Here is a 27,215-nt window from a genome sequence, read left to right on the forward strand (position 1 = left end):
TATAACCTTGTAAACTGAGTCTTTTATTCTGAACCTTGAAAGGCTTGCTTCCTTTCTGATGCTTACGCTGCGGTGACGGTTGTGGTGCAGAGCCTGGACTCCTCACTGTCTAATCAGGGAGACTCTCAATAACTGGGATGTTTTAAAATGGCTTGGGTGAATGCTAATAGACTTCATCCTCAAGTGAATGCATATGTAGAGGCCCTGATCCTGCCCTCAGATGGGCGCAGACAGATGCCTGTGGCCACTAGCTCCCTGCCTGCTGAGCGCGGGGCTGCTGACTTGGCTTTGGGGGCAGCTAGCCACGCCTGCCCAGCTGCCTCGCAGCTTCGCCTGGCCCACACGCTGCCTGCTTCTCCTTCCTCCCTGCCAGCTCTGCCCACTGGCCTGCAGCTCCTGGCACACCATCCTCCCTTCCCTTTGCCTCTGGCCTGCGCCTTGTCCTGCACTGCTCCTGACATTCTGGTCCCCCACCTCTGCCTCCCTCACAGCCCTTCCCCACCTTCCCCACCTGCCTCCCATCCCCGGGCTGTGTCATCCCTCCCGTCCCCATGGTGCTTGCCCTCTCGCACATCAGCCCGGTGATTCACTGCAAATGCTGGAGCCCCAGCTCTTGTCTGGGTCACCCCCTGCACTTCCCTCAGAGCTTACCGAGATCCAAGTGTGCGGCCATTCTGGGTTTTTAACCCAGTAAGATGGGTTAAAATGCATGGCCGTATTCTGTCCAACTATTTTCATTTAGGAAAACTGTGGTTGAACGTCTATGGGATATTCCTAACATTAAGATGACATCAAATGATGCGGTAAATGTCTCTGGTATCATACAGGAACCGTGTCGAGTTGTTTAGTTAATTGAGGAACGGGCAGGATAACTGAGATATACATTTCAAAATTTCCCCACGCAGTCATGTGTGGCAATTACGTGCTTACTAACAGGCTCAAACAGAGCCTGTCTTCTGATGGGCTCCAGAGCGTTTCTGCCTGCACAGAGCCAGTCTGAGTTCTGCATCATTTCCATGGAGAAATTCTGTCTCCATCCTTTGACAGGAACTTCAGTATGTGTTCAGAGGCACCTGGCCCGAGGTTTCATTTTGGAACAAAGACTGAAATTAGAGGGCAGGGCTGTTTCCACTGCAGACATTTTACATATGAATGCTGCATTAAGCACGTCAAACTTTCTGTTTGACTTCTGATTACATACTACGGCATCAGTTTTATTACAAGCACATTGTTTAAACTCTGCAGGGCAGTCGCAGTTTAATCTCTTGCTTGTAAAACAACCACAGGAAATTACCCTTACTCTTCACTTGATGTACGTATTCATTGTTTCTGATGGGCATGTGCTGGATGGCACCACGCAAAGGGGCTAAGGGGAGTGTAATTAGTATTTCTTTGGGCTAAAGTGCAGAATGCAAAATTAAATGTGGCTGTTCTGTGTCTCTAGATAACAGCAGTTTCCTTGATTATAGCAAAGCCTTGTACTGAGCCTCTTTAATTTAGAATCATCCTTACCTGTGATTCATCATTATTAACTCATATTTTAAAGGAACCAGAAATGTTTCCGTTAGGAAAGTTATGGTTGAGCATGAACATGACCAATCTGATGTAAAAAATACTAATATACCAGTGAGATTTACCTGCAGCTTTTGCGCCAAACCCTGCCCTTTACATTTCAACTTTATTGGTGTAGGGAGAGCTATAAAGGATGACAGACTCTGGCTGATTTTGCCTGCTCTTTCCCACATGGATGCTCTGAATTGCTCGGGGGCAGCAGCAGTGCCTGCTTTCCGAGCACACAGGCACACCGGTGGGACCCAGAGGGGGCTGTGGATTCAGCTCCAAACCTTTTCTTGGTTCAGGTGGAAGAAGATACTCCGGGGTTTTTTTTTTTAGCCTAACTGCCGATAAGCCCCGCTTTGGGCGAATAGTTAGTTACCACATAAATGGTGCTGCTAAAAACAGTGAGATCGCTTGTGTGTTTGAGTGTGTGCCTACAGCGTGAGTGGGTGGTTTAGCAATCCTGGAAGACTGTTGCGGGGTACCATACACAGGCATTGCCTACACCATGGGGCCTTGGAGACACCTTGTGATTCAGAGCAGCATTTAAGAGCCTTAATGGATGTGGTAAAGACACCCATGGTAAGCACTATGATATAATAGTGTTCCATGAATTGCCAGAGTTTCCCAGTGATGCCATCCCTCATTTTTGCCGCTTGTGTGAATGGGAAATCTTTCTAAAAATTTTATACTGGCTTTTTCCTTATTTTGAGTTGCACTAGCTGGCCATAATTAATTTCACGACCTGGGTGTATGTTCCTAGATTGGATGGTAGTCCTAACCTTGCAGGGAGGCAGCAAAACAATTTAAAGTCATTTATTCACAGTGGAGAAAGGGGGCCATACTCTGTGCTGGAAAAATTACTGGTGGCAGCAGACTGAGTTGTTTACCATGCTCTTGTCCCGTTATTCCTAGATTTTGGTTGCGCTAGTGTCCAAACTGGAAGTGAGTGATGGTGGTGGAGGAGGTCTGCTCATCCATCAAACACGGCAGGGAAGGAAAGGCAGAAGCCTGTCGTGACACAAAGAAAACAGTAAACCGAGGCTCAGTTCTCTGCTTTACCACAGATTTTTCTATGGGATCGTTCTCCTACTCAGGAGGCTCTGGGTTGGCAGTCACAGTTGTGGCCATTGCTTCCATTGCTTGTACTTGCTGCTCGGAGTTCTGCTCTGAAGCCAAAAGTCATCCATATCACAGTGACAACAGGGCAACAGCATAATAAATAATTGTTGTAAGGTCTGTCCCATGAACAGTATTAAATGCAGCTTGTGCTACTGTCTTCCACGTTTCCTCTTTGGTTTGTTTTCTGCCATCTTACCAATCTGATTTATCCCATATTTCTCTTTTCAGCTCCTTTTTGGCGGGAAGGTTAATTTAATTTTTTCTTGATTTTCCTTGCATTTTACATTATTTTTCTTCCTTTGTTATCTTTCTCTTCATGCCTGCCTACTTGGTTTCTATGTTCATAGTTTCATCTTCACCTGTGTCTTTTGAGCTTTTTTGTCTCCATTGCCTTTTCCTTCCCTATCTCATAATTTTTTCCTCTTTTTTTGGGGGGGAGTGTCTTATTTCCACCCACCAGTTCATTTCCTCCTTTCCATTTATCTTCCTCTTATCTTCTCCCCCTAGCCCCAGTCCTATTTCTCCCCTACGAATGTCATTTCTCCCCCTTCCTGCCCATCCTCTTCACACACAGCAGTAAAAGAGACACAGCATGGGTACATCAAGGCAGGACAGAGCTTGTTCCAAACTGGCAGGGCATAGCTTGTTTCATGTGTGTTATTGAAAATGCAAACGCACAAGAGCAATGACTGTTCTCCCAGTTCTTTTGCTGAAGGATATATGAAGAACATCAAACACCTTTGTGGTCTTTTAGATCCAGACCATTTTCAACAGCAATCACATGAGTTGACAAGGGGATCCCTAAGGCAAATCATTCTCCTTCATCCCTACTTCGAATACGACTGTTTTCAAGGAGGTGAAAGTTTAACAGAAACGCTATCTGCAAGCGTTTCAACAGTGGTGATTTCAGCAATTACATGCTGAGGGTAGTACTCTCTGCACTCTAATAGCATAGCTGGGATGTCCTTTCTTCATTTTTGCCTGCCTTAAATAATACTTTCGAAAGTGAGAGAAGAAAAATATATGATCATGAGAGAATATGGCTGTCTGGTTTTAGGAAAATCTTGAAGAGCATTGTGCCATCCTCTTGGGTTGAGGTAGGCTTGAACAGTGCACTGGAGTTCATGGTGCTTTTATAAGGCTGGGATGGAGAGCACTCCTTCAAGTACTCTATCTACCAAAGAAAGAAGGAATTTTAGGAAAATAAAGAAAAGACGACCTTATTCCCTTTCCCAGGCTGTGGGTCACACCTGAATATGTTCCCTTTCCCAGGGGTAGCATCTTTGTGTATTCTGTCTAGCTTTGTCTCCATGACTAACTATTCCTTTCATCATCTTCTCTTTTTGCATGCCAAATGGGCCCTGTAATGCTGTGAATCACAGATCTATGAACTCCCCAGCCACAGTAACACAGCTTCTTTTCTGGTTCACGTCTCCTGTATGTTCAGGAACAGTTAGTCACACTTTTTTCTGCTCTCTTTCCTCTGCTCTCTCACTGCAGAAGGAGCTAATGAATTTTTGTAACTCTCCAAGGTGGTACAGTCCCCAGATAATTTCTGTATTTTTTCCCTGTAGCCCTAGTGCATGAGTCATGTCAGAGACGATAGAGATTGGATGAAAGGAATTGCAAAAAATCCCGGGTGCCATATGTGCTTCCTAGCTGGTGTAGAATAGGGTAAACAGCTCTGCCCAGGACCTGGGAGGATGCTGGGGAGAGGACGCAGCTTCAGTTCATCTCCTCTGCTAGGCAGTTCATAAGGGCTGTAACAGGAGGTGTCACGTACTGCTGGGAAAATCTGCCTAGCAAAGTTCCTGGAGACCTCCTGGTCTTGGATGGGTGGTGTCCTTCATCTTCACTTCTTGTGTGTGTGTGTGATGATTGTCAGTAAATGAAGTTGTATTGAGTCTGGGCAGAAAGGTGAGGATTTTGTCCCATCAGCATTGCTGAGATTTTGAGAATATTGTCCATGAATAGCAATGAAAAGTCAAAATGTCAAATTACTTTTGGACAATATGAATCCATTTTTCAGACCACAACCATTGATTTCAGTGATTTCAGAATATTTTATTTCTAATTTATTTGTAAATTGAAGTATAATGTTGATCAAATTGAAACTCCAGACCTTTAATTTCTAAGTAATCCTGCTGGAGAAAGGTATCTCCATCAGTTTCAGATTACTTTTTTTTTTTTAAGCTGGACATTTTTTTAGAAGAGTTTTTTTCCCTCTTGAATGGTTTGATGAGTCAACATTTTTTTCAAAGCTTTTCTTTTTTTTAAATTCCCAGTTGGTTCCTTCAGTGCCTTTTCACATCTGATCTATCACTTGTAGTTTCTTAATTCTCTCTGACTGGAAGAACTTATGGGATGTACAATATCTTCAATTCAAGCAAAAGGAAACATGAAGCTGATGTAGCATAGTAGTAGCATAGTACTATTGTTTCCTTTCCAAATTTTTAAATAATAAAGGAAAATTTGTAAAAGGAAGTAGGAGGGGTTTTAAATATTACCCTTTTATTTGTTAATCCATCTTAGCCAGTACAGAAGTCTTTCACAGTTACATATAGACCTGTGTCACTGGACTGCTGTTTAATAAAATGCTGTGAAAACTACAGAAATTGTAATCATAACAGATTGTTCTAGACAATTACATAGATACATGTTTTTATAGATTTTATTTTACTCAAGGAATATATGGGGTTTTTGATTTGTATTGTTTAAACAGCTTTCCCACAGTGACTTTTATTGCATATTCTGGTTCTATTTGCAAGATAAATCATGTTCCCTTGACAGGATCAAATACCAACTGCAGCACACTGCTGTATTCAGTTAATCATCTCCTTCCTGCAGCAGGTTACCAAGTTTTCCTGTCTATAGTTAGATGATAAGTATTCAAATGCTTAATGCACATACATAAGGGTATTTCAGTCCTTCTTTGCAAAATGTTTTCTGTATAAATGCAAAAGGATTTGCTGCTTTGCAAAATTATCCTTTGCTTTTGCAGCAATTACCATTAATTGCAAAAATTTACTTGCTGGCCTGGAAAATGAGTGTATTGGTGAAGGCACAGATCTCAAATTCCGTAAATTAATTAAAAAAAATAAATGGGCTATTATATCAGCAGACCAATTCATCAATCCAAAAGACAGAGTTTTAGTTCATATGCAGCATGTGTTTTATCCCTGTTGCAGGCCAACCCATAATGAAGAAATATTTAAGTCAGGATGCCAGCTTTGGAAAGTTTTAATTTTACATTTATCAGTGTATTTTCGTTCTGTCTAATCAAAATACTTTTAGGGTTCATTGGTTTCTGAAGAACAATAACACAGTGTAACACTACTATCACAAAGGTAACTACAGACTTTAATGTATTCAGGGAAGTTAAATGTAGCTACCTTGTGTGTCACAATGTTAAATGCCTTCTTGTCTAAAAGGGATTAATGGTCTTAACGAAGGATTATTAATAATGGTTAATGTTTTAATAGGACACAGTGTTTCTGAACGCGTTCAAAATTGCAACGTGTTGGGAGGTATGTGATATACAGGTGTTCCTGCTGCTCAGCCTCTCCCTGCACAGCAGGTTGGGTGGGTGAAGTCAACTCTCTGTGGCACGCGGGACAGCGGATCTCGCAGATGTGTTTTTTTCCAAAATGGCAAGATGGTTCAATGGTAATTTGAAAGTTAATGTACTGCACTCGTGTGACAGAGAAGGCAAACGGGACTTGCGGACAATAGGGAGTGGAGATAGCTTGTCACCCTTGAGAGGGGAAGGTTTAACATCTCCCTGTGAGCAAAAAGACTCGTTAAGGCTGAGTGAACCTTAAAAGCTTTGGAGTTCAGGTCCTGGGTGATTATTCAAATGGTTTTAGCATTTCTCTCAATCGCTCTAACTACCACCATCCTCACAGTACCTTTTCAGAAGAGTTGTCCTTTGAGCTGCCTAGCGTAGCTGGGGAAAGCTGGCACACATGCCTGTAAATCCCTGGAATAACATGGTAAGGGAAACATGCAAAACGATCAGCTTGCCTTCCACAAATCCCATCTGGGTTCAGCCCTGCTGTTGCTCCTGGTTCTTCACAACCATACATCCCTGATCTTGCCATGTGCATTAAGGATTGCAAGCTGTAATGAAGGGAGGCAAAGGCAGACTTCTGCCTCTGCAATTCCAAATGATAACCTTTTCTCTGCTCCCCATCCTAAACCTCTTCTTTCAGCACAGGAAAACTTTGTCTGTTCAAAAGCAGACCAGGCATTTGAATGCTTAAACCTGTGAAGAAAAATTGGTCTTTTAATCAAATTGAATTCTCTATTAAAAATGTGGGGTTTATGAGAAATATACTTTCTAATTAAAATAAGTCACTGTAAAAGTGAAATATTTTAGCCCCCAGGAGTTTTAATACTTCCAGAATGTCTTATCCAGTTGCAGCTTCCTTGATCCATTTCTTCTGTTCTTGTTATGTGTCAGGTGCTGCGGTTCTCCTGCATTTCTTGTCATGGGAGGTGGAGGCTGGCTGTACACAGCACCGCCTCGGCCTCCCAAGAAGGACAGAGACCAAGGAGCACTGTGGCTCACAGTAGCTTTCTGAGAAGCTCAAGAGCTTTTAACAGTGACACTAGCTATAATACAGCACTGCAGAAGTGTCCAAATTAAAATATTATGAGTTTTGCATGAAATCTTTTGGCTCTTAGCTCAAGGGGGGTGTGAGGGGGTGGTGTCAGTATCTGAATTGCCAGCAAAAATCAACCAGTCTGCCAAAGCAGGAGTATCTTTTAACTCTTTTTTCAGTGAGGGCTGGGGCAGGGCAGATCTGTGACTGTGTGTTGGTTTTTCAGGGTTTGGACATGAAGCTTCTCGTCATTTCCTGGAAAGCCAAACCTGCCTGACTTCACTTGCTTCTGGTGTGTTTGCAAGTGGAAGAGATCTCATGCGCTCTGGCCCCAGGCCATGACATGCCCCTTCTTAGGAAATGTTGGTTTTCCATTACAGATCTCTGTTTACAGTGCTCCAGGGTGACACAGTATTGGGAAATTTATAAAACAAAAGTACAAACTAACTCTAAGGCTAAACAGTAGAGAAAGTGATTGTTGTCACTGTTCCTTATGATACTTTGGAATAACCACTTTGCAATGCTGGCTGTGGACCACTTTGAGCCGCTGTGTGTTATTCATTTCTAGCAGGTTCTTTTGTTTGTTGAAGTTGACTTGTTTATGTTCCTTAAGTGAGACCCTCCTCTTCATAGCCCCTTTTCCTACGCTTATTTAAATCCCTCATCTTTTCTGACAGAGGCCAAGGGCAGCTGGTGACATACGGTCTCACAGGAACAAAAGCCTTTCCTGCCGTGTCTGGGCTATCAGTCATTTCCTGGGTGCAGAAAACTTCCACATTTTAATCTCTCCTGTACCTGCTGGCATTTCAGCCATATTTCTTCTTTAACTTATCTGTCTTCCAACAAAGAGGAAGACTTCTCATGACTGTTTTTAACAAATAGTTGACTTCCTTTATGAGCTTGTTCCTTGTCTTAATTCATGTACTGGGAGTTAGTCAGTTTTACCTCTCAGTTTGAAGCTGTGATAATCATATCCTCACTATGTAAGAAAACTTTGAAAAAGCAGAAGTTGTTAGATTGTTTCAACAAACAAAAACTGATTTTCAAAATTATTTTGTTGTGCCAGACTTGATGGTCTTGTGTTGCTTCTGTGGACAGAGTGTGATGGCATAGGACTTTCTGCACAGTATTTATAGACACCTTGGAGGAAAAAGGATTTTGCAGTCTGTCTGTACATTCAAGCCATGTTTCTCCTGGTAAGACAGACCAGTCCTTCAGCGTGTTGAACATTTGCACTTGCAGAACACATCCAGCGCCTCCTCAACTCCAAGACAGTGCAGTGGGTTCAGCCCATCACAAAATGAAACCTTACATTATCTTCACATATACACCAACACATTTCATGTAGCCTACTGAAAATCTGCTAACCACATTAGGTGAACTGCGCTGGATTCGAAATAGCAGCACTTTATTATGCATAACCAGACCCTGCAGTTCCTTTTCAGTCTCAGAATGAAAAGGCCAGAATCTGCAGCTGGTCTGGAAAAGTCTACACCAGCTTTAACATTATTTTATAGAAATTGAAATAAGATTTTGGATTGTTCGAGTTATTACTGGGCCATTTTATGGCCCTATGTGCGTTCTGGTGGAAGAAGCCATAAGAAGACCCATTGCTTCCTTCAACTTAAAAGCTCTATTGCAGGAGAGCTAGGAAGCTTTCCACAAGTGGGTGGAGAGTGCCTCAGAGCTCTTCTTGATATAATCCAGAGATAATCTTAAAAGTTGTGTGACGATCTTCAGTAACCTGAGATCCAGATTATCCGAGAGATAATATTAAAAGATATGTGGCAGTGATGTTTCCCCATCACTCAAAAGGGTCATGAGGACACAGAATGTACGTCTTGGAGCCTTGATCTGTTTCTTGGCTGCAGCAGTGCAAAACTTTGCTTGCTTCTATTTATTTACTCATTCATTTGTTTGATGGAGATTTTTAATTGAATGAAGGGATACCATTATGCTCAAATGCCACTTCAAATATTAGTAAGTACTTAACACTGCATCATATGAACTGACTGTAGAAAAATGATGCTTTAGAAGAGGCAATTTATATCATTCTTTATAAAGAGATATATTTTCTGGGATAATGGAATTACAGTAATTACAACTTGAACTTGCCATCAATATTTAAAATCAAAATTATTGAAAACATATGAAATTAACACCAATTTTATGCAAACAGAAAAATTAGACTTTTTTTGAGATACTGATTCTGGTGAGACTTTGAGAAGACCAGCCTTTGAGACCGTGTTTCATCATTTGAGAACTGTGCTGAGCACACAGCGATGGAGCTGCACACAGCAATGGAGCTGCACACAGCAAGGCAATCAGTAAAGCAGGAGGGTTCTTGACATCTTACCTCCTGCTATTAGGAGTATGGATCAGCCAAATGAAAAATGATGCATTGATTCCATCTGGATGACAGTGATGCCCCTGCTTATTTTGCCTTTCATAAATATTATTAGAATAAAGACTTTCCAGGTTCCTTCACTAAATGTAGTCCTCCAAAGACAGTAAGTTAATTTTTGTTCATTCTGCATTTCCAACAAGCTCTAACAAGGGGCCAGTCACTGAATGCTATGTATTTATACAGTGAAGTGCTGAAAGATGGGAAGCATGGCTTTAAAAAAAACCCACAACCCAGCTTCCAGTTTGTGGATCCTACTGAACGGTGGATTAAACACAAAGCAGGAGTCACTGACTTGTACAGAAGTCAGCTACTGCTAGTGAGACCATCACCACCATTTTAGAGAGAGAATCTCCCAGCTTTGAGCCTCTACCCTTATGCTTATCCTCTAATTTTAAGAAGAAAAACACTATTTTACCACTGTCGAAAGATTTCAGAGAAAGCCTGGTTTTGGCCAGAGCTGTGTGTGAGCAGCACGTGGCACCGAGGGGCTCTAGACATGGTTGGTCTTTGTCTGCAGGTCAGAACTAAAGGGCAAGGTGGGCTGCTCTGAAAGTGCCACCCGCCTCTGGCTGCTTAAGTAACCCTGGTGCGACCAGCAAGGATGTGAAGGGTTTGCTTTTCAGCTTGTGTAGAACCACTAATTTTATTTATCAGTCTTATAGCCTTCCTTACCAACGTGTCCATCACAGGGTCATGAGGCCGCTTCAGGAGTCCCTAATGCTTGAGTCCTTATTCACTCAAATTACAGCTACCAGCGTATTCAAGTTCAAATACACAGGGGTATGCTAAGGCCACCTTGACGTATATTTTTTTTTTTAGGCTACATATCAAATATATGAAAGAATTGTACATGAAGAAGTGTAGCTATTCAGTGAACACCCAAAGTACCCAGGCATGTGTATGAAATGGGTGACTATAAGGTAGCCTATAGTAGTAGTTGGTAAGAGGACAGCTACTGTACAAAACTTTAACAAAATCTGAGTAAGTAGATACATTAACACTTTAGATTTTAGTTTTGTTTTACTAATGCATATGCTTGTTTCTTTCAATTGGCAGTTTTCAGTGGTGATACATATATTCTAATTTCTCCAACTCTGTCTTTTCTCCATCTCTGTATTTTCCATTTCTGTTTTTTTTTTTTTTTAATTTTTATTAAGGGAAAATCACAGTTGATGAGACTCAGCAAGTGTGTTCATGGGATAAATATATGTAGTACTGTCAGGAAGTCTGCTTAAAGCTAATAAGCGATATTTAGGACTGAGGGTTTAGTTTATCATAGAAAGAGAGAAAGAAACTGCTTATGATAACCAGAAAAGACTTACCTATATTCTGCAGTATATTTCTGTAGCTGCTTCAAAATAAACTGCAAAATCTATCAAAAATCTTGAAAAATCTTGTGCTGCATTCCCTGGAGAAAGAAAATTTAAGACTGTGAAAGCTTCATGAGTGTTTAATAATAGTCTTTTATATTCTTGACTAAGCAATGGTGATGATGTATTGCAAGATTAATACATAAATCATTAGGAAACTTTAGTCATTTTAATACAGCAAGCCTGTGTTTTGCTTAATTCACTGATTCATCCTAAGGCATATATTGAAATTTCGTGTGGCCTTTCATTAAAAACCCCAGCATGTCACCCACGTTTTGCATCACTTGTTTTTTAATGGAGCACATCACAGCAATCGGGTTGTTCTGCAGTTTGATCTTGGCGCGCTCTGCCCTCCAGGCAAATTAACACGCTGGAAATTGGGGAGCGTGGTGATGGGTGAGGGGAGGATGCCATGCGCAAGACAAGTGCGGTGTGAAAGAGGTCCACGTCAGGAAAACTTCACTGCTAGCACCAGCCAGGTTAAACACAGCTGTGCGTCGGTCAGTACGGTCCCAGGTCCTTTGAGCCTTTTGTTGAAGCATGATGTGGTGGGGAAGGGAAAGGGTGCTGTCAGTGCACTCTTCTTTCAGTTGGTCTACGTCGGCTTCCTCCGCATGTGTGCATAATGCAAAAGCAACCGTTAATGAAAGAGAAAAAGCCGAGAGCAGCGCGAGAGCCTGTGCGCAGGAGGCGTGGAGGAAGTGGTCTATGCCGAGCAGCAGTTTTGTTTCCCCTGTTACTCAGTGGGTACCCTGAGCCGACTTAATGCTCTTCACTAAACATGGTATCACTGGATGTAAATGGGAGACCGCTACCGAACACAGACTGACTGAAGCCAGACAGAAAAGAAACCAGAGTAAGACTGGCTGCCGAGGGAAGTGTTAAACATGGATCCTGTTTTCAGACTTGGATAGCAGCTGAGTCCATATTTAAACACCTAATTAGCCACTGCAGGCTCCGGTTTGAAATTTGGCTTCTCTTTACTTTTTACAAATACGTTGCCCCAGCATGCAAGAAGACTGCTGCCAGAGACAGCACCATGGAGATGAGTGGTCAAATCAGCTTCTGGTGAAAAAGAAAAATAAATAAATAAATAAAAAAAATAAATCAGCAAACCACAAGGCACTCACTCACTCCAGAATTGAATGCTTACTTATTTTGTTTTGGCAAAAATACAAAACAATCCCTTTCTCTTCTCCTCCCTAATTTTTGTAATGACAATTCAAACTTGTCAGACTATGTTGCAAAAAATCTTAAGCCAAAAATAAAAATTTCTGCTAAAAATTAATTGAACAGAAAATGCATAGCCTGCCTTATCCTGATCCTTTATTCATCAGTATAGAATTAATAAAACATTATTTTAAAAGGAAGAAGAAGGTCTTGTATATTGCTGCTCCCTTGGTCAGATTTTAGAGCAGCTAATTAAATCCTGTCTGCCTTAAATCCTCCTGTAGTTTCCATTTAGTGAGTTGTGCATTGCCCTATTTTATCAGCACCTACTTGGCAAAATGCTCTAGGGGGGCATCCCCTAGAGACTGTTTTCTGTGGTAGGAAGAGCGCTCCACAGAGAGCCCCACTGAAAAGACTGGGTGGGCATGAACTTCTCCAAGCTACCGATGCCAGGCACACCGCTCCTTCCCACTGGACTTCTTCCCACCAAGTCCTTGCTCCGCTTTTCCTAGCTACTGACCGTGCACAGGCTTGCTATACCTCAGCACGTGCTGTCTGGTGTAGCTCGAGCCTGGTGGGCAGTATTTATTAGGACGGATCCCTGGGCAGTCGAACACCTCCTAGCTCTCTAGCAAACTGGCCAGCGTGCGTATATACCACTGGGAGCTGGGAGCTACCAGTCTTCTGCCTGGCTGGCCACCCAGTGAGGAGGTAGAGTTTCTCTGCTTGAGAGTCTGCCTGCCTTGCTGTGAAGCGTCGATACCCTGTGTCCTCAGGGGTCCAAGCGTCACAGGCACCTCGCCTGCACTGGTGTGCCAGCACAGTTTGCTGGTAAGCTGTGTTCTGCTCTGGGCTGTGCTTCAGTTGTCCTCTTGAATGCACTTTCATTTTAGAAGGCTTTTAGAGCCTTCAGAAAATGAAAGCGATGTGGAAATGCGTAATGTCAATATTATTATTTTATTTAATATACAATTATAGTTTCATTCAGTGTAGAAAATGTACATACAGTGCATAGAGTGCCAAGAGAGGCTAGATTTAGATGCATAGGCTTTAAAGCCAGGCAATTCCATGTGTAAGAGGAATACATTTTGTGGTTTTAAACTGAAAGAAGGTAGACTTAGATTGGACATAAGGAAGAAATTTTTTACAATGAGGGTGGTGAGACACAGGAACAGGTTGCCCAGAGAAGTTGTGGATGCCCCATCGTTGAAAGTGTTCAAGGCCAGGTTGGATGGGGCTTTGAGCAACATGATCTAGTTGAAGATGTCCCTGCTCATGGCAGGGGTGTTGGACTAGATGATCTTTAAAGGTCCCTTCCAACCCAAACCATTCTGTGATTCTACATGTATGTACATGGGAGATGCAATTGTGGTACAGGTACAGGAGCTTATGTGCTCCTATTTTTCTGATGCATAAAGTCAAGATCGGATGTAATGAAATCAAGTAACCAGTCCTGATTTTTTTTTACAACGTAGCATTTAAACAGCATGCACCTAAAAAGACAAGGTCTCACAAACAAAACAGTTAGTTGTTCAACAAAAATCCTTGTTGGTTCTGTATCACAGGTTATTCCTCTGTCTTATGTAGTCCACTGGTGTCAGATTCCTGGAAAGCAAAAAGCACAGACAGAGAAAATAGGAAGAGAGCAGGTAATCATTGCAGGGGTTCTGCCAAAAGTGTCTGCTCTGTGTATCCAATTTTATACCCTTCATATCTGTAGTATGTTATTGAAGTCTGATTCCCTGCTGCCTTGCAAATCATTTGCATCTCTGTACTGTGATATAAAAGGCTTCCTCACTGATTGGATAGCTTTTTATATCTTCTCAGCACTCATCTTTCACTGACATAGATATCTACGCAAAGTACAAGGCTTTTGAGGATCCAGCCCTTGTAGTTCATGCTTCATTGCCACAAGGTTAGTCAAAACAGCAGTCGCACAAAATGTGGGAATGGGAAGTCATGGGGAGCGTTCACTGGCCTCCTGCCTGGCATCTGAAGGTTGCTGAAGGCCAGATTAGACCCAGGCAGAACAAGTCCGAGTAGTCCCCAGTCCTGCTTCCCTGCGAGCCGCTTGCCAGACAAGATCACTCTAATTCAACCCAGGAAGCTTTTCCCGTGCCCCAGCTTGTGTTCTCCACCGGTGGGGAATGGTGGCACCGATGGAGAAGTGCCAGGGTTGGCTGCCAGCTGGTTGCCGGAGGCGGCTTCGGATGAGTGCTTCTTCCCATGGGTGGTGTGAGCTCTGCCCGCACGGCTGTGCAAGTGAAGCTTGTAGCGGCTGAGGATCTGGTCCTTCAAGTTAAAAGGGTTGAAATATGCATGAAGCATAAGGTGACATTTTGAGTGTCTCAGATCAGAGCATGGACATTACTGAATTTAAAAGGTAACTGCAATTTCCTGACTAACGCCAAGTCACTTTTATATTCATGCAGTGATTGTTCTTTATTCTTAAAATAGCCCATTTTACCCTGAGGCACAGGTGATTATCTTTATGATGAAGGAGCTACATTATTCAGCATGTTACAGCTCAGGCCGTTGGTTGGTGCAAGGGCTGTTTATGATCAGCTGTCCTTTTTTATTCTTTCTCAATTTATATAATGCTTTTGTAGCCTGTGTGTTTGTGATTTGCTTGAACAAGAATAGAGCCTGGAAAAAAAAAAGAAAAAAAAAAAAGAGATGCACTGGAGAGTCAGTGCTGTTGTCTTTTACTTCCTGTAGCTGAGCTGTACGGTTTACCATTGTGTCTCCAAGTTTCTGAGTCCATTCAGATAACACGAACAGTTAAATTGCTTCAGTGGCCTTATACCTCTGCAGAGAGTCAGCCTGTTTGCTAGCATCCAGGGCTTTCTGTGGTGAAGTGTACAGGATATGATAAATAAGGTATTCAACAAGAATGAGATAACAAAAAGAACTCTGAGACGTATTAGCTATTATTTTAAAATAAAAACCTTGCACGTAGTAGCAACCACAGAAAACCGAAGGCAGGCTTTTCAGCAGAGTAGAAGCATCCCCAGCTGCACTAAGGATGTGCCCTGCACATCCCGGGCACTCGCTGCACTAAGGGTGAGGGTGTAGAGGATGCAGCTGGAGCTGTGGCTGTCACAGAGGCAGGGCAACAACTAGGGGGAAGGAGAGAGCTGGAAAGAGAGATCTGCTCCTGGGTGGGTGCCCCTGTATCTCCCTCCACCACCAGTAGCTGCAGCCCCGGACACTAGCCCCTGGCTCCGCATCGGCAGCAGCAGCAAGCAGCGCCGCTTCCCCAGGCTCTGCCAGAGGCAAAGGGGATGGGGACCAAAGCTGTTCTGCTGCCCACAGGAGCCCCTTGCTTTAGGCTCCCGCCTGCTTTGCCTATGAGCTGTCTGTAATGCCAGGAACTACCTTTGGTTCTGCTAAGCACAAAAAAGGTTAGATGAGAGGCTGTAGTAATTACAGGAGTGAGTTGTCATGGCATAGGAATTTGTGGAAGTGATGCTGACTCCCCAGTCAGGAGGAGCATTTTAAGCGACATACCTGCTAATTTGCCTGGAACTAGCCTGCTTATTTAAAAAAAAAATACTGCTGCCTGCATGCAGCGAAACCCAACGCATCAGCAGTTCCTAGAAAGTTTGACTTGAAAGAAAAGCAGATTCAGCATCCAGGTGAGAGAGGTGCACAGGACTCTTAACAGGTAATGTCTTGCCATAACTCCCAGTATTTTTGTGCCTCCGTCGCAACTCCTGTTTGGCACAGACCCAGCCAGCCATCTTTGCTCTAAAGGCTGTATATGGCATAACTGTGGTTACACTTGCAGCCGCTCTCCTTGCCCCATCTTTTTATCCATCTCTTTAGCTGTGCATAATCTGGTGTGTCACTGCGGCAGGTGCAATGATTGCCTTACTCATCTGTACTGTGCCCAACACAGGAGCCTTCGTCAGAAACTAGTAGGTCTTGCTGCTATACATATAGTAATAACCAGGATAGTATGATCAGACACAGATTTACTGGGTGGGAACAGGGTATGTATGTGTGGGAAGAGGGCAGCGAGGAAGGGGAGAGTAGTTTGAGGGCCTCTGCGTGATGATATCCTGGAGATTGGTGCCTCAGCATTTCTAGTTCAATAGTTTGACATAGAGATTCTGGCAGGTATTGTGTAATTTTATTTTAATTTTTTTCCCCGCTATAAATCAGACTTGGTGTCTGACGGAATAATCACCAGAACCCCAGCAAACAACACGCCTGCCAGTGATAAGCTGTTTCTTCTGATGACTCAATGTATAGCTGTTTGTTTGCTGGATATTGCAAAATGCAGTACGTTTGATGTTTGTGCAATTCTTTTTTCCTTCTGATTATTTTTATGTGCATCTCCCTCTCTCTTTCTCTCCTGTATACAGATGTTCGTATTCACCCCACGGAGCCTATGCCCAAAGCAAACTTGCCCTTGTGTTATTTACCTATCGACTACAGCATCTTCTGACTGCAAATGGAAGCTATGTGACTGCTAATGTAGTAGACCCTGGAGTAGTGAATACCAAGCTCTACAGGCATGTCTTTTGGGTTGTAAAAGTGGCCAAATGGATGACAGCCTGGCTGTTTTTCAAGGTATGCAGTTTTTAAAGTAATTTTGTCGCTGTGCCCCTACATTGTGAGAGCTGCAGTCAGCACGGAGCTGAAGGTGTTTTGGAGTTTATCATAATGTATGGTATTTATTGCATTTCTCTGTGCTGATGAGATGTACAAAATTGATAGACAGGCCTTCCCCAGAACAAACACTTACTTTAAATGGAAGGAGTGAGCTCTCACAGTAAGGGAAGGGAATGCCTTTCACTGTCTGTGCCCTTGCACTGATTATCTCTGCCCTGATCTATCTGCATGCCTCTGTGCGTGCATGGGGGCAGAACGTCATCCTAACACAGAGCCAGAATATGCAAAGTGTTCCTCGGAAATGTCTTGTACATCCTCTTAATGAGAAACAGACATGATCTGGCACGATCTACATGTATGCAACACATTATAGAGAAGAGGGCAAAGGGAAGAAGGTAGCTGTACAAAAATGGTGGTGGGAAGTGGCCATGCTCCAGGCTGTGTGGGTCCAGACACTCGTGCTCTGGGAGGTGGGACAACTTTCATTTAGCTTTTTCATCCTAACACATACTTGTAATGGTACCTGATTTTCTATTATCTGTTCCTGGTGTCCATGAGGAAACGTAAAGCTGTTTGATAAAACCGATCCAGAAGTGGGGCAGACCCAGTTATGGTTAACTTCAGTAACATTTTGTAGTGATGTAAGTAGATCAATCTGAAATCAGTTTAGCTGCGTAGGTGCAATCTCCTCATGCGGACAAGCCTTAGGAGGACTCGTGCTGAGAAAGTGTACTGCTTATAACTCTTTCAGAAAGTAGTTTTGGATTAAGTGAATGGAACCTGATTGCATTAGAGAAAATTAAATGTCCTAATTAAAATGAAGTATTTTAGATCAAGGGGCATGTCCCACAAAGCAAATTAATTTTAAACTTTGATATGGAAATATCACTAGCTTTAATTTTAGAAATGAAACTGGAGGCTGGAAAAGTGGCTGTAAAATAAGATGCAAACAAATAAACCCATATTTAAAAAATTAATAGTATCTTCTGAGTACACCTTGAATATTGCAATAAAATTGTAATAGGAATGCTCATAATATGCAATGCATTCTTAAAGAAGCAGAATGCAGCTTTGCCAGACCGTATATATTAAACTTGTTTTGCCTCTTGTGATTGCCATTTTAAATATCAGTCTCGGGTGGTGGTGTTTTTTCATTGGACTTACTTCACCTTGCTAACATAACAGTTTCATATAGATGTTTAGGTTGTGCTCAGCATTTCCTCTAGAGCCACAAAATTCTGACAAAATTTCCGTGTCTGAGAGTGAGAATTGAGTCTCTCGTTGTTTACAGCACTCAATCCCATTCAGTTTTATTGGTGTGCCCAGGGAGACATTTTTGTATTATACTGACCACGTTTAGACACTGAATGGGATGTCACTGAACACACATAAAATGACTTTGGATTTATCACAAGAGGGATTCTCATACTTACAGCTCTAAGAGTAATGCTGCTGATAGTTCTTGATCACTTTCCTATTCTTTGGATGAGATACCGCTCTAAAGGAATTCTGCCTTGCAACAGGTGATGGACAGACATACTGACTTGCATGGAAGTGTGATGTGTGTACTGCCTGAAAAGCAAATGCATCAATTGCTTTTTGAGTCAGAATAACTTCAGGTTTGGATAACTGAATGCTTCAGTTATCGAGGTTGAGATTTTCACATTTTCATATAACACTCGATGTGTTTTTCCTATAAGCCAAAGGAGAGGGAGACTCCTACTATCACTCTTCCTGTCCTCCCTTAGACTTCTGAGTTACAGGCCTGACTTCTACTCTTTGCTTATTGCTTAAGATATGTTTATGTATTCGGGATTGATTTTGCCTTCCTTTCTCACATTCAGGAGCGCTTCATCACATAGGTATGCCCTGTTCAGCTCTGGCAGAACTGCATCACAAGGCGATGTTTGGCTCCACGGCAAGCTCACGTTGAAAGCCTGCCTGGCAATTTCAGTAGCACTGTACCGAGTGCTGTAGTATCCACCATTCAAGCCTGGGTGGGTCTTGTGTAGGTCTCGTGCACTAGGGTAAATTTTCCCTGAGAAAAGTAAGAAAGCAAGTACAAGAAAATTCAGTTTTCTGATCATATTAACTGATAGTTGGTATTATGGATTTCTTCTCCCCTGGAATTTCGTTCCTGAGTGCACATATATGAATCTTCCTTCTAGTTTTATGGCAGTAATGCAGTGAAAATGAGGTGATAGCTCTCTAATCATATTGGCTCAACTAACTTTTATCACCCTGAAGTATTCTGGAGGGGTTTCTAAATGCATGCAGGAAATTGCTTCACCCACTGCAACCTAGCGCTTGTGAGAGCCAACACAGCCCAGATAGCTCCGGTAAGGAAATGCATCACAGATTTATCACATCACATTCCCTCAGGAGAGAGCCAACATGTTGTTTGATTTAATTCCAAAATATTGTGGCAGAGCCTCCACTACCTTTAAATGCATTTCCGCCAGCACTGGTCCCAGTTGAATTCAAGTCAAATACTTCCTCGGGATTGCAGCCTGGCCCCCACTCTCGCTGGGCTGCTTGTGTTTGAGGTGGCTCAGTGTGGCAGACAAGGCTGTCTTCTCAACATCCGCCCCAGAGCTGCCTCAGGATATTTAGGTACTTAAGCAAATAAACCTACAGTCTCATAAATAGGCCATGATACGCACATATAATTTACTTAAAGCATTAACAGCTTGAGTTTCTCAGAACTGTGAAACATTGTCTTCTGGTCTTCATACGTAGCTCAGTAAAAATCTCTGCCAAGTCAGTTTGGGGTTTTTTTTCCCCAGCAAGCTGCAGTGAGAGGCAACTCTGTAGAAATAACATAGGCCAAGCTAAAGGAGCCAGTGGAAGTCATAAAAATTGTGAAATAAATGCCTGCCCTTTAGAAGTGATGGTTTCATTCTCTCTCAGCTCGATTCTTTCTCAGGAAAGTTATTGTCTGCTGTGATACTTGCTCTTTAGATTTCCGTTTTGCAAATGTTTTCTCTACATTTTTAATAAACAGGGATTGCACCTGTCACACACAAGAGAGAAATTATGTTTATTCCTCAAAAAAAGAAATTAATTTCTACCCCTATGACTTCTCAGTAAATAAAAGCTGACTAGCTGTCACAGTTCTCTGCAGAGTGTGGTGAAATATGTTATCCCTTAGGAGTTTTTAACATAAAGGGATCTTCTTTTTGAAGACATAAAGTCCAAACTAGTAAACAGTAACTAATTAATAAGATAATAATAGCCTAAAAAGATATTGGTCAGGCATCAAATTGCAATTTAGCCAACTGTGCAACACACCAGTTTCAGTGATGGGTACTGTCCAAGCTGGAAGCTGGGAAGGTACCATTTCCCTCTCAAGTATTTCTGCTTCTGCTACAGATGCTGAATATTCATTCTTAAGCCAGATGGCCTCTGCTTGTGATACAATTAAAATGCCTTCGAGCAAAAAAAATGTTGACTCTCATTAATGTCCAATGGCAGGGACTGTTCTGCTTTGTATAACTTCGTTATGCCATCGAAGTAGAGACATTTCCCACATAGCAGCACTGTAAACTTCCCCCAAACCTTCTTTATGACAAGCTGGGTGAATGTGTCATTATCAGATATAGAGTATTCGGTCCTTTCAGCTGCCTCAGATTGGTATTCAGGAAGGCATTGTGGGAGGAAGACTGCGCATCAGATCTTGTCTCAGCTGTCATTTCCAAAGACATAGTGCCATGTAAGTGATTATTGACTGACAAACTGAAAATGAGTAGGATTAGTGACCCCGACGGCCTGTAAAAGTGAAGGGAAAGGCTTCAGAAATACGAGCTAGAAATCAGCCAATATACACTAGTTAATTTCTTTAATCTGTCAAAATAAGCTTAACTTTAGCGTAATTTTCCTACGACATTTTTAAAGAAATGCTTCCAGTCTGTAAGTGCTGCTAGAAAACAACACCTAAAGAACCTGGATTTCATCATTCATGCCAGAGGACATAGTCATGCAGGTCTTATTGCAGCATTTCTATTCAAACTGTCCCTTTGGCACTGTGAATGTAGAAAATTCATTTCATCCTCCCCCCCGAGGTGTCAGAAGACAAACACATCACCACACAATAACACCAGCTGTACAGAACGAGAATAATTAAATTCTACAGCTGAAAGCAGCAATTCATCAGCATCAACATCTTTGGTCCATGTGAGTGTGTGGTCCTCACGTAAAGCTAGTCTGGAATTTTCTCACAAAATGAAAACTCCTTGCAGAAACATGTCATTTGTGGTTAATTTTTACAAGAAGCTTTTCAGATTAAAAGTGGGATTCTGGTCAAAATCAGAGAGAAGGAAACGGTCTACTTTATCCCAGTAACTGATCTTTAAACAGGTCCCCTTTTTGTACATATTGGTACAAGGATTTAAGCTTCAGAGCCATAGGGCTTCTTTTTATCCATCTAATAAATATTTGCTTATTCATACAGCCATAGGATAATTCTGGAGGGAAAGATGGAGGGACCCGCCTGAGAAGGATAATGAGCAATCCACCTTTGAGCTACCAAATCCTGGTAATCTGGGTATTTTTCTTGGATGTGAATCCCTGGACTTGGGTAGGCACCCAGGTACTGTCTGTTATGGGGTACGTGGATGCAGTTTGGCTGCTTTATTTATATTAACTGCTAAATAAGAAGGCTTTGGAGCATGGATTGTTTTGTGTCTGTCCTAATTAGGATTAGACCCCTCTAAAGGAGGCTGACTCAAAATGCACACCTACATAGCATTGGACCCTTGTCTCCATTGAACCTATCGTTCTTCTGCGGTCCCAAGATATCGTTACTTTTGTGTGTGTTTTCTGAGGTCTACGCAGGTGCAATGTTTATTATAAGAGACGTCTTGAGAGTTGCTGGAGAGTGTTTTGATGGCAGGAAAGTGAAGGATTTCTGTTGCATGCCATGGTGTATGGCATGCAAAGGGGTAAGGATGCTGTACGGGACTGCACAAAATGGGTGGGATTGTGTTGGAGTACATCAGAAGGAGTCAAGGCTGTTGAAGTTCTTGTTTATAACTCTTATTTGGAGCAGCTGCTGGCATGATCTATCCCCAAACCACACCCAGGCTTCCTCTTGGAGGGTGCTAGTTGGAACAGGCCGAAACACAGCCATGGAGCAAGCGAAAAACGAAGCAGTGTGCACAGTCAGAGAGATTCATCTCGTGCCTTATTCCAGAGTTTTAGTTGTTTGGTTAAAAAGAGAAAAGCATCCCTTTTTTTCCTTGACAGTGTGAAATGGGAAGACTATCTTCAATCTTTCAAAAGTGTTCACAGGACAAGAAGACTGTCTCCATATCTAAGTCTGCCTGCAGGCTTGACCCTTTTTAGCCTGGAAAATGGTTTAAAGAAACACAGGTTAAACCTACATTATGCATTATGTAAAAACCTATGCTTGTCCTATGTGAATTTGTTTTGGAGTGAAACTTCTGGACTGATAAGTGGCTGAAATGTTCTGATATCATTTTACTGGCAGGTCAGAAGCATACTGAAAATGAGCATTTGTACTATGTAAGAAAGGGTTTATCCCTAATTCCTGTGTGGTAGAGGACTGTTGATTTAACTTGTCAGCTCAGGCAGATTCTTTAATTCTATCTGAAATGAATTAAATTTGTATCCAAAAGAGTGAAAAAATAGTATTTGTATTGCTGTAATGGGGAGAGAGTAAGTAAACAGTTAAGAAATTGTGAAAATATATGAGCCTAACCAGTGTTAGCACATCAGTACATATCATCTTGTAATCTCTAACTATTTTCATATTGAGAACCCACAGAGTTAGTTAGGAAAGACATTTTCCATCAATCAGTTTATTCCTTGCTAACATTTCTTGGCGGTACTTTCCCATGTATCTGGTTAATACCTTTGTATAGTGATCTATTCCCAGACTTTTTGAAAATGTAACAAACACAGAAGAGGAAGATAATTTACTGTGGACCAAAAACATGCCAGGGACTCAGTACTGATTCCTGTCGGTTTAAAAGAAGGTAACCACAATGCCTCTAATGTAATGGTCTCAAAAAAGAGGTTGGAAGGTTGGGGAATTAGAGAAAATCTTGACATTTCAACTAGACCATTAGCCTTTCACTTTAAATCCATAATCTTTATAGTTAGGGGTTATAGCATCACACTACTGTAATTCTTCCTCATGCACCTGGGAAGTTCTACCTCCATCACCAAGTAGTTAAAATTCCATTTTCTTTCAGTCAGTTAATACAACGCTGTTGGAAGCTTGAACCCACTGGCAGCAGAATACAGGGCAGCCACTAATCTTTCTCATCAGCATATCTCTCAGGTACCGCTTTGAGAGAGCAAGAGAGAGAGGGGACCACCCCAGCCCCACTGGAACGACCCGTTCAGCAAGGGTAGCAACAGGAGTTACAGGCAGTTTCTCTCTTCCATGTGAAAGAGCCGTAACACTGAGTTAAGGAGAAAGACCACCAGCTTCCCTTGGAAAATCCTGCTACCAAGCTTGCGAGCAAGCAGCAGTTTGGAATTAGATCACTAAAATAAGGAGATGCAGAGGAGGTTGTGGGAGTGCATATTCATATATGTGTGTGTATATATATATATATACCCACACGCACACATGGACAGCTTGCTACCAGGTGTAGTTTGCATTATAGATCAATTGATATTTCTCTGGGGATGTCCTACCTAAATTCCTTACTGTTTTGCTACTTGTGAGTAATGCATCCATAACAAAACAATGCTGATAAAATTTATATTGCAGAGCTCCATCACCTAAAGCCCCTACTCACTACAGAAAAATTAATTTTAGGAGGTTTTTTGAGATTTACAGGCACTTCTTTCCCCCTCTCTGAATGTGACAGTCCTTAATGTACCACTAATCCAAGGAGACTGAAAAACCTTTCAATGTGAAGTAAGGAAACTCTTCCATGAACAACACAGACAGAGTTTTAATGGTTATCCTGAGCTTTCAAAGGTTGACAGAAAATGCCAAGTTCTGCCAAGAAGCTAAAAATATCTCCTTTTCCAGTGGTCTAAGGCATCTATGCCTGGAAGTCGCCTCTGACAGGTCTCCTAGTTCATAAATGTCTGCAGTATGAATGCCTGCATCAGAGCTGTTCATCCAGTGATCTCCTCATGGTCACTGCTAGTACTGGATCTGTCTTATCCTAAGATTAATATCTACAGTTGGCCAGATGAATCAAGTCCTTCAAGTGCCAGTTTATCCCTGTGAACGATGAAGCGGTCCTCTGGTGACTAGCTCAGCTGTAGATGTCTGTGCTGTATAAAGGTATAAAGTTAGTTAAGATGAATCCCATGGTACAGGACGTTAAATTTGTGTTATTTTAAAAACCAGTGATGCTAGTAAAGAACTGAAGATAGTATGGTTTTGGATGTGCACAGGAGAGAGTAGGAACTGGAAAGGTGTGTTCACATATCTGGGGCACAAGTAATCTGTAATCAAGCTGGTTTTTCAAATGGCAGCTCTAAGGTGTTTGGAGTATCAGAGCATTTCCCATATAAGCGGGAAATGTGTTTGTGGGCGGCCACAGGTGAGGAAATCTCAGTTACTTATGAAATGTATTTCTCATATGTGTTTACAATCCATCGTGTGCCTCCACTATTTATCACATAGATATTGCCATGCATTTAAATGGGTAGTTTTGTGTACTCCCTGTATATATTTATACTAGTCTAATATATGTAACAAGAGAGAACCACAGAAAGCAAGCACTACCCACTATTTGAGGAAGAACTGGAAACAGCAAATACATTTTTTAAAATAACAGGATCATCCAGCAACCAATTTGTGAGTTTTGAAAAGTTTCAATTCAGCAGTCACTTGAATAACTCTGGCTTTATTAATGACTATAACAATTACAATTGCCAGCCCCAAACATTTGTGTTTGCATTTTAGAAAGGGTACTGAGATACTGCAAGACATAGTTCACATGGTTTATTTTGTTCTCATTATGTTCTCAGCTAAAAACATGGGATTTGGTGGGTTTTAATAGGTAAACATGAGAAGGGAATTTGGTGCAGTGGCTCTAGCCCCCATTTTTCTAGAAGGAACTTGATCCTAGATGTGGCACAAACACAAGTCATTAATACAATCCGACCAGATTTAGTGGTTTCTATAGGTTATTACATATTTAAACATTCTCTTTAGACTGGGTCTGTGAGTCTCTTCAGGGCAAATGACTACATTTGGTGTTGCCATCTCAGTTCTGGAAAGGGGAAGTAACCACAGCAGTTATGTTACCACGCACCAGGCGCTCTGTGGGGAATACAGAACATATGCAGAAGAGGATTTGGATGAAACCTGAGCAATGTGCAATAAAACAAGAATGAACTTGGACAGCTTATCAGGGATGGGATTTATAGTGGTATTTGTTTGGCCCGATCACACTGACCTACTTTTCTGTCACTGGAATAGGAAGGAGGTGCTACTGCTGGTCCTAGGCTCAGGCATGGTCTGAAAAAATAAGAGTTGCTCCCAAAGTCTCTTAATTGCTCATCAAAGTCTTGGAGCTAGCCACCGCCAACTTACGAGCTTAACTTACCGTTTTATTAATAGTTTATCCAATTTAGTATATATGTTACTTTTTGAATGAATAGCAGGGGCCAGAGTTGGTGCCCTGTGCCTGGCAGCCCTGTGTTTCCACGGCTTTGCTGCAAGCGGTGTGTGCAATGGCTCTCCAGCTGCCTCGCATCCCTGCAGCAGCCAACAGTATGCTGAGGCTGAGTGTGTCTCAGGAAGAGCGGTATTGATTGACTTATTCAATATTTTTGCCTGCCAAGCTCTTGAGATGCAAAATGCAGTCTTCCACAGCGTCTGCCACTTGTCGCATACTATCCTAAGATGATTCAAAATGTAGAAAGAGAAAAGCTGTCCCATTGTTTTTGGAGCTCAGAGTGTTGAAAATAAAATTACACGCTATGAGTATATTTTGACAGGTGGCTCTGTTCTAAAAATGAATGTAGAAAAGGCACTGTGGGGCAGCGTGCTTGTTTTTTTTCTGTCAGGGTTGTACATTGTCCACGTACAAAGGTTATTTTTATGACTGCCCAAGCTGTGAGTGCAGCTTGGTCATTTCTCAGAGAGGAGTTCAGTTATCACCACTCTCATACATCATGATCAGTAACGACAACTTAGGTCCCCATTTTCCGTTGCATATAAAATGGTGACTTCCATCGTCATGACGTTTCGGTACTTCATCAGTGGCTTTGCACAAGTGTAGCTGATCAGAACCTGCTAAACACATAAATAAGACCCAAACCTAAGAGCATCCAGGTCCCAATCTTATTGTGTATTCTTGTAGCAAGGATTATCTGATCTGACTTTGCATCCTCTATATGGAGTACTGTCCTTATGTAAAGCATTTTACATGTCTGATCCTGCTCGTTAAAGGTTCTTCTTGATTTGGGGCTGGCCTTTTGTATTTCTTGCCTACTTTAGGCTTGTGGCACATGTGTCCTATTTTATATGCCTATTATCTGGGAAAGTGGATTAAGGCTGGCACAGATACACTGAACCCTAATCGCTTTAGAGGGCCTGCAGGTCTCCAGAGGCAGTAAGTACTTCAGATGTTTATAATACTAGATTCATCTGATGTTGCTTGAAATCCATTCAAGAAGCAGGTCTGGAAGGCAGGAAGCAGGGAGTTTTACAGAGTCTTATTTTTCTAAATATAATTGCCCTGTTAATACTATTTTATATATACTCAGTGCTCAGTTTTGGTTTTGGTGGTGTGGTGTTTTTTTTTTCCCTTGTATTGGGGCAAGCCTGTTTCATATGAAGCACTGTTTTCACTGCAAAACGTATCCATCACCCAGTACCTTGGCTGTATAACTTCTGCTATGAGAGTTTCAACCCACTCGTGACAGCACTGGGTCAAAGGCAGATTGCTGGTGAGTCATCTATTTCCAGCTTTTTAAAAAAGTGATAAAATAGAAAATCTGTTTGTGCTGAGGTACCTGGATTTGTCATCTCCGGGTCACTACACAACAGTTTACTCAGAGGAGCCAAGGGGATTATAAAGCACCTCCAGTGCTCAGAAGCAGCACTTGTACATGTGATGTACAATCTGTCCCACGCTGTCCTGGTTGGAAAGAAATCATTTGCATCATTAGCATCATTAGGCTTTATAGAAGTGAGCAGGTACCATCCAGCTCAAGGATGGTACCGGTGCTGTCGCTGTTACCATAAAGACAACACATCTTTTGTGTGTTAATTTCAGTTTGACTCTGTAGAAGCTCTAGGCAACAACTTTTTATTTTTTCTCTTTATTGTCAAGTTATATCATGATATCTAGCAATAGCCTTTAATCAAAATAAACAGGAGTGAGGTTGCTTTTAAGGAAACAATTTTGTCAAGACAAGAAT

General features: G+C 42.0%; 1 protein-coding gene across 2 annotated transcripts in view; it reads left to right on the top strand.

Moving 5' to 3' along the window:
• DHRSX (dehydrogenase/reductase X-linked) overlaps positions 1–27,215 on the top strand; it is a 169,091-nt gene that overhangs the window by 122,766 nt on the left and 19,110 nt on the right. For both annotated transcript variants that reach the window (XM_072849547.1, XM_072849546.1), the window contains one exon: positions 16,601–16,808. In XM_072849547.1, the coding sequence (XP_072705648.1) occupies positions 16,601–16,808 (208 nt within the window). The remainder of the gene's footprint in view (positions 1–16,600; positions 16,809–27,215) is intronic.

The sequence above is a fragment of the Ciconia boyciana genome, chromosome 1 (assembly GCF_034638445.1).
Source record: "Ciconia boyciana chromosome 1, ASM3463844v1, whole genome shotgun sequence".
NCBI lineage: Eukaryota > Metazoa > Chordata > Aves > Ciconiiformes > Ciconiidae > Ciconia > Ciconia boyciana.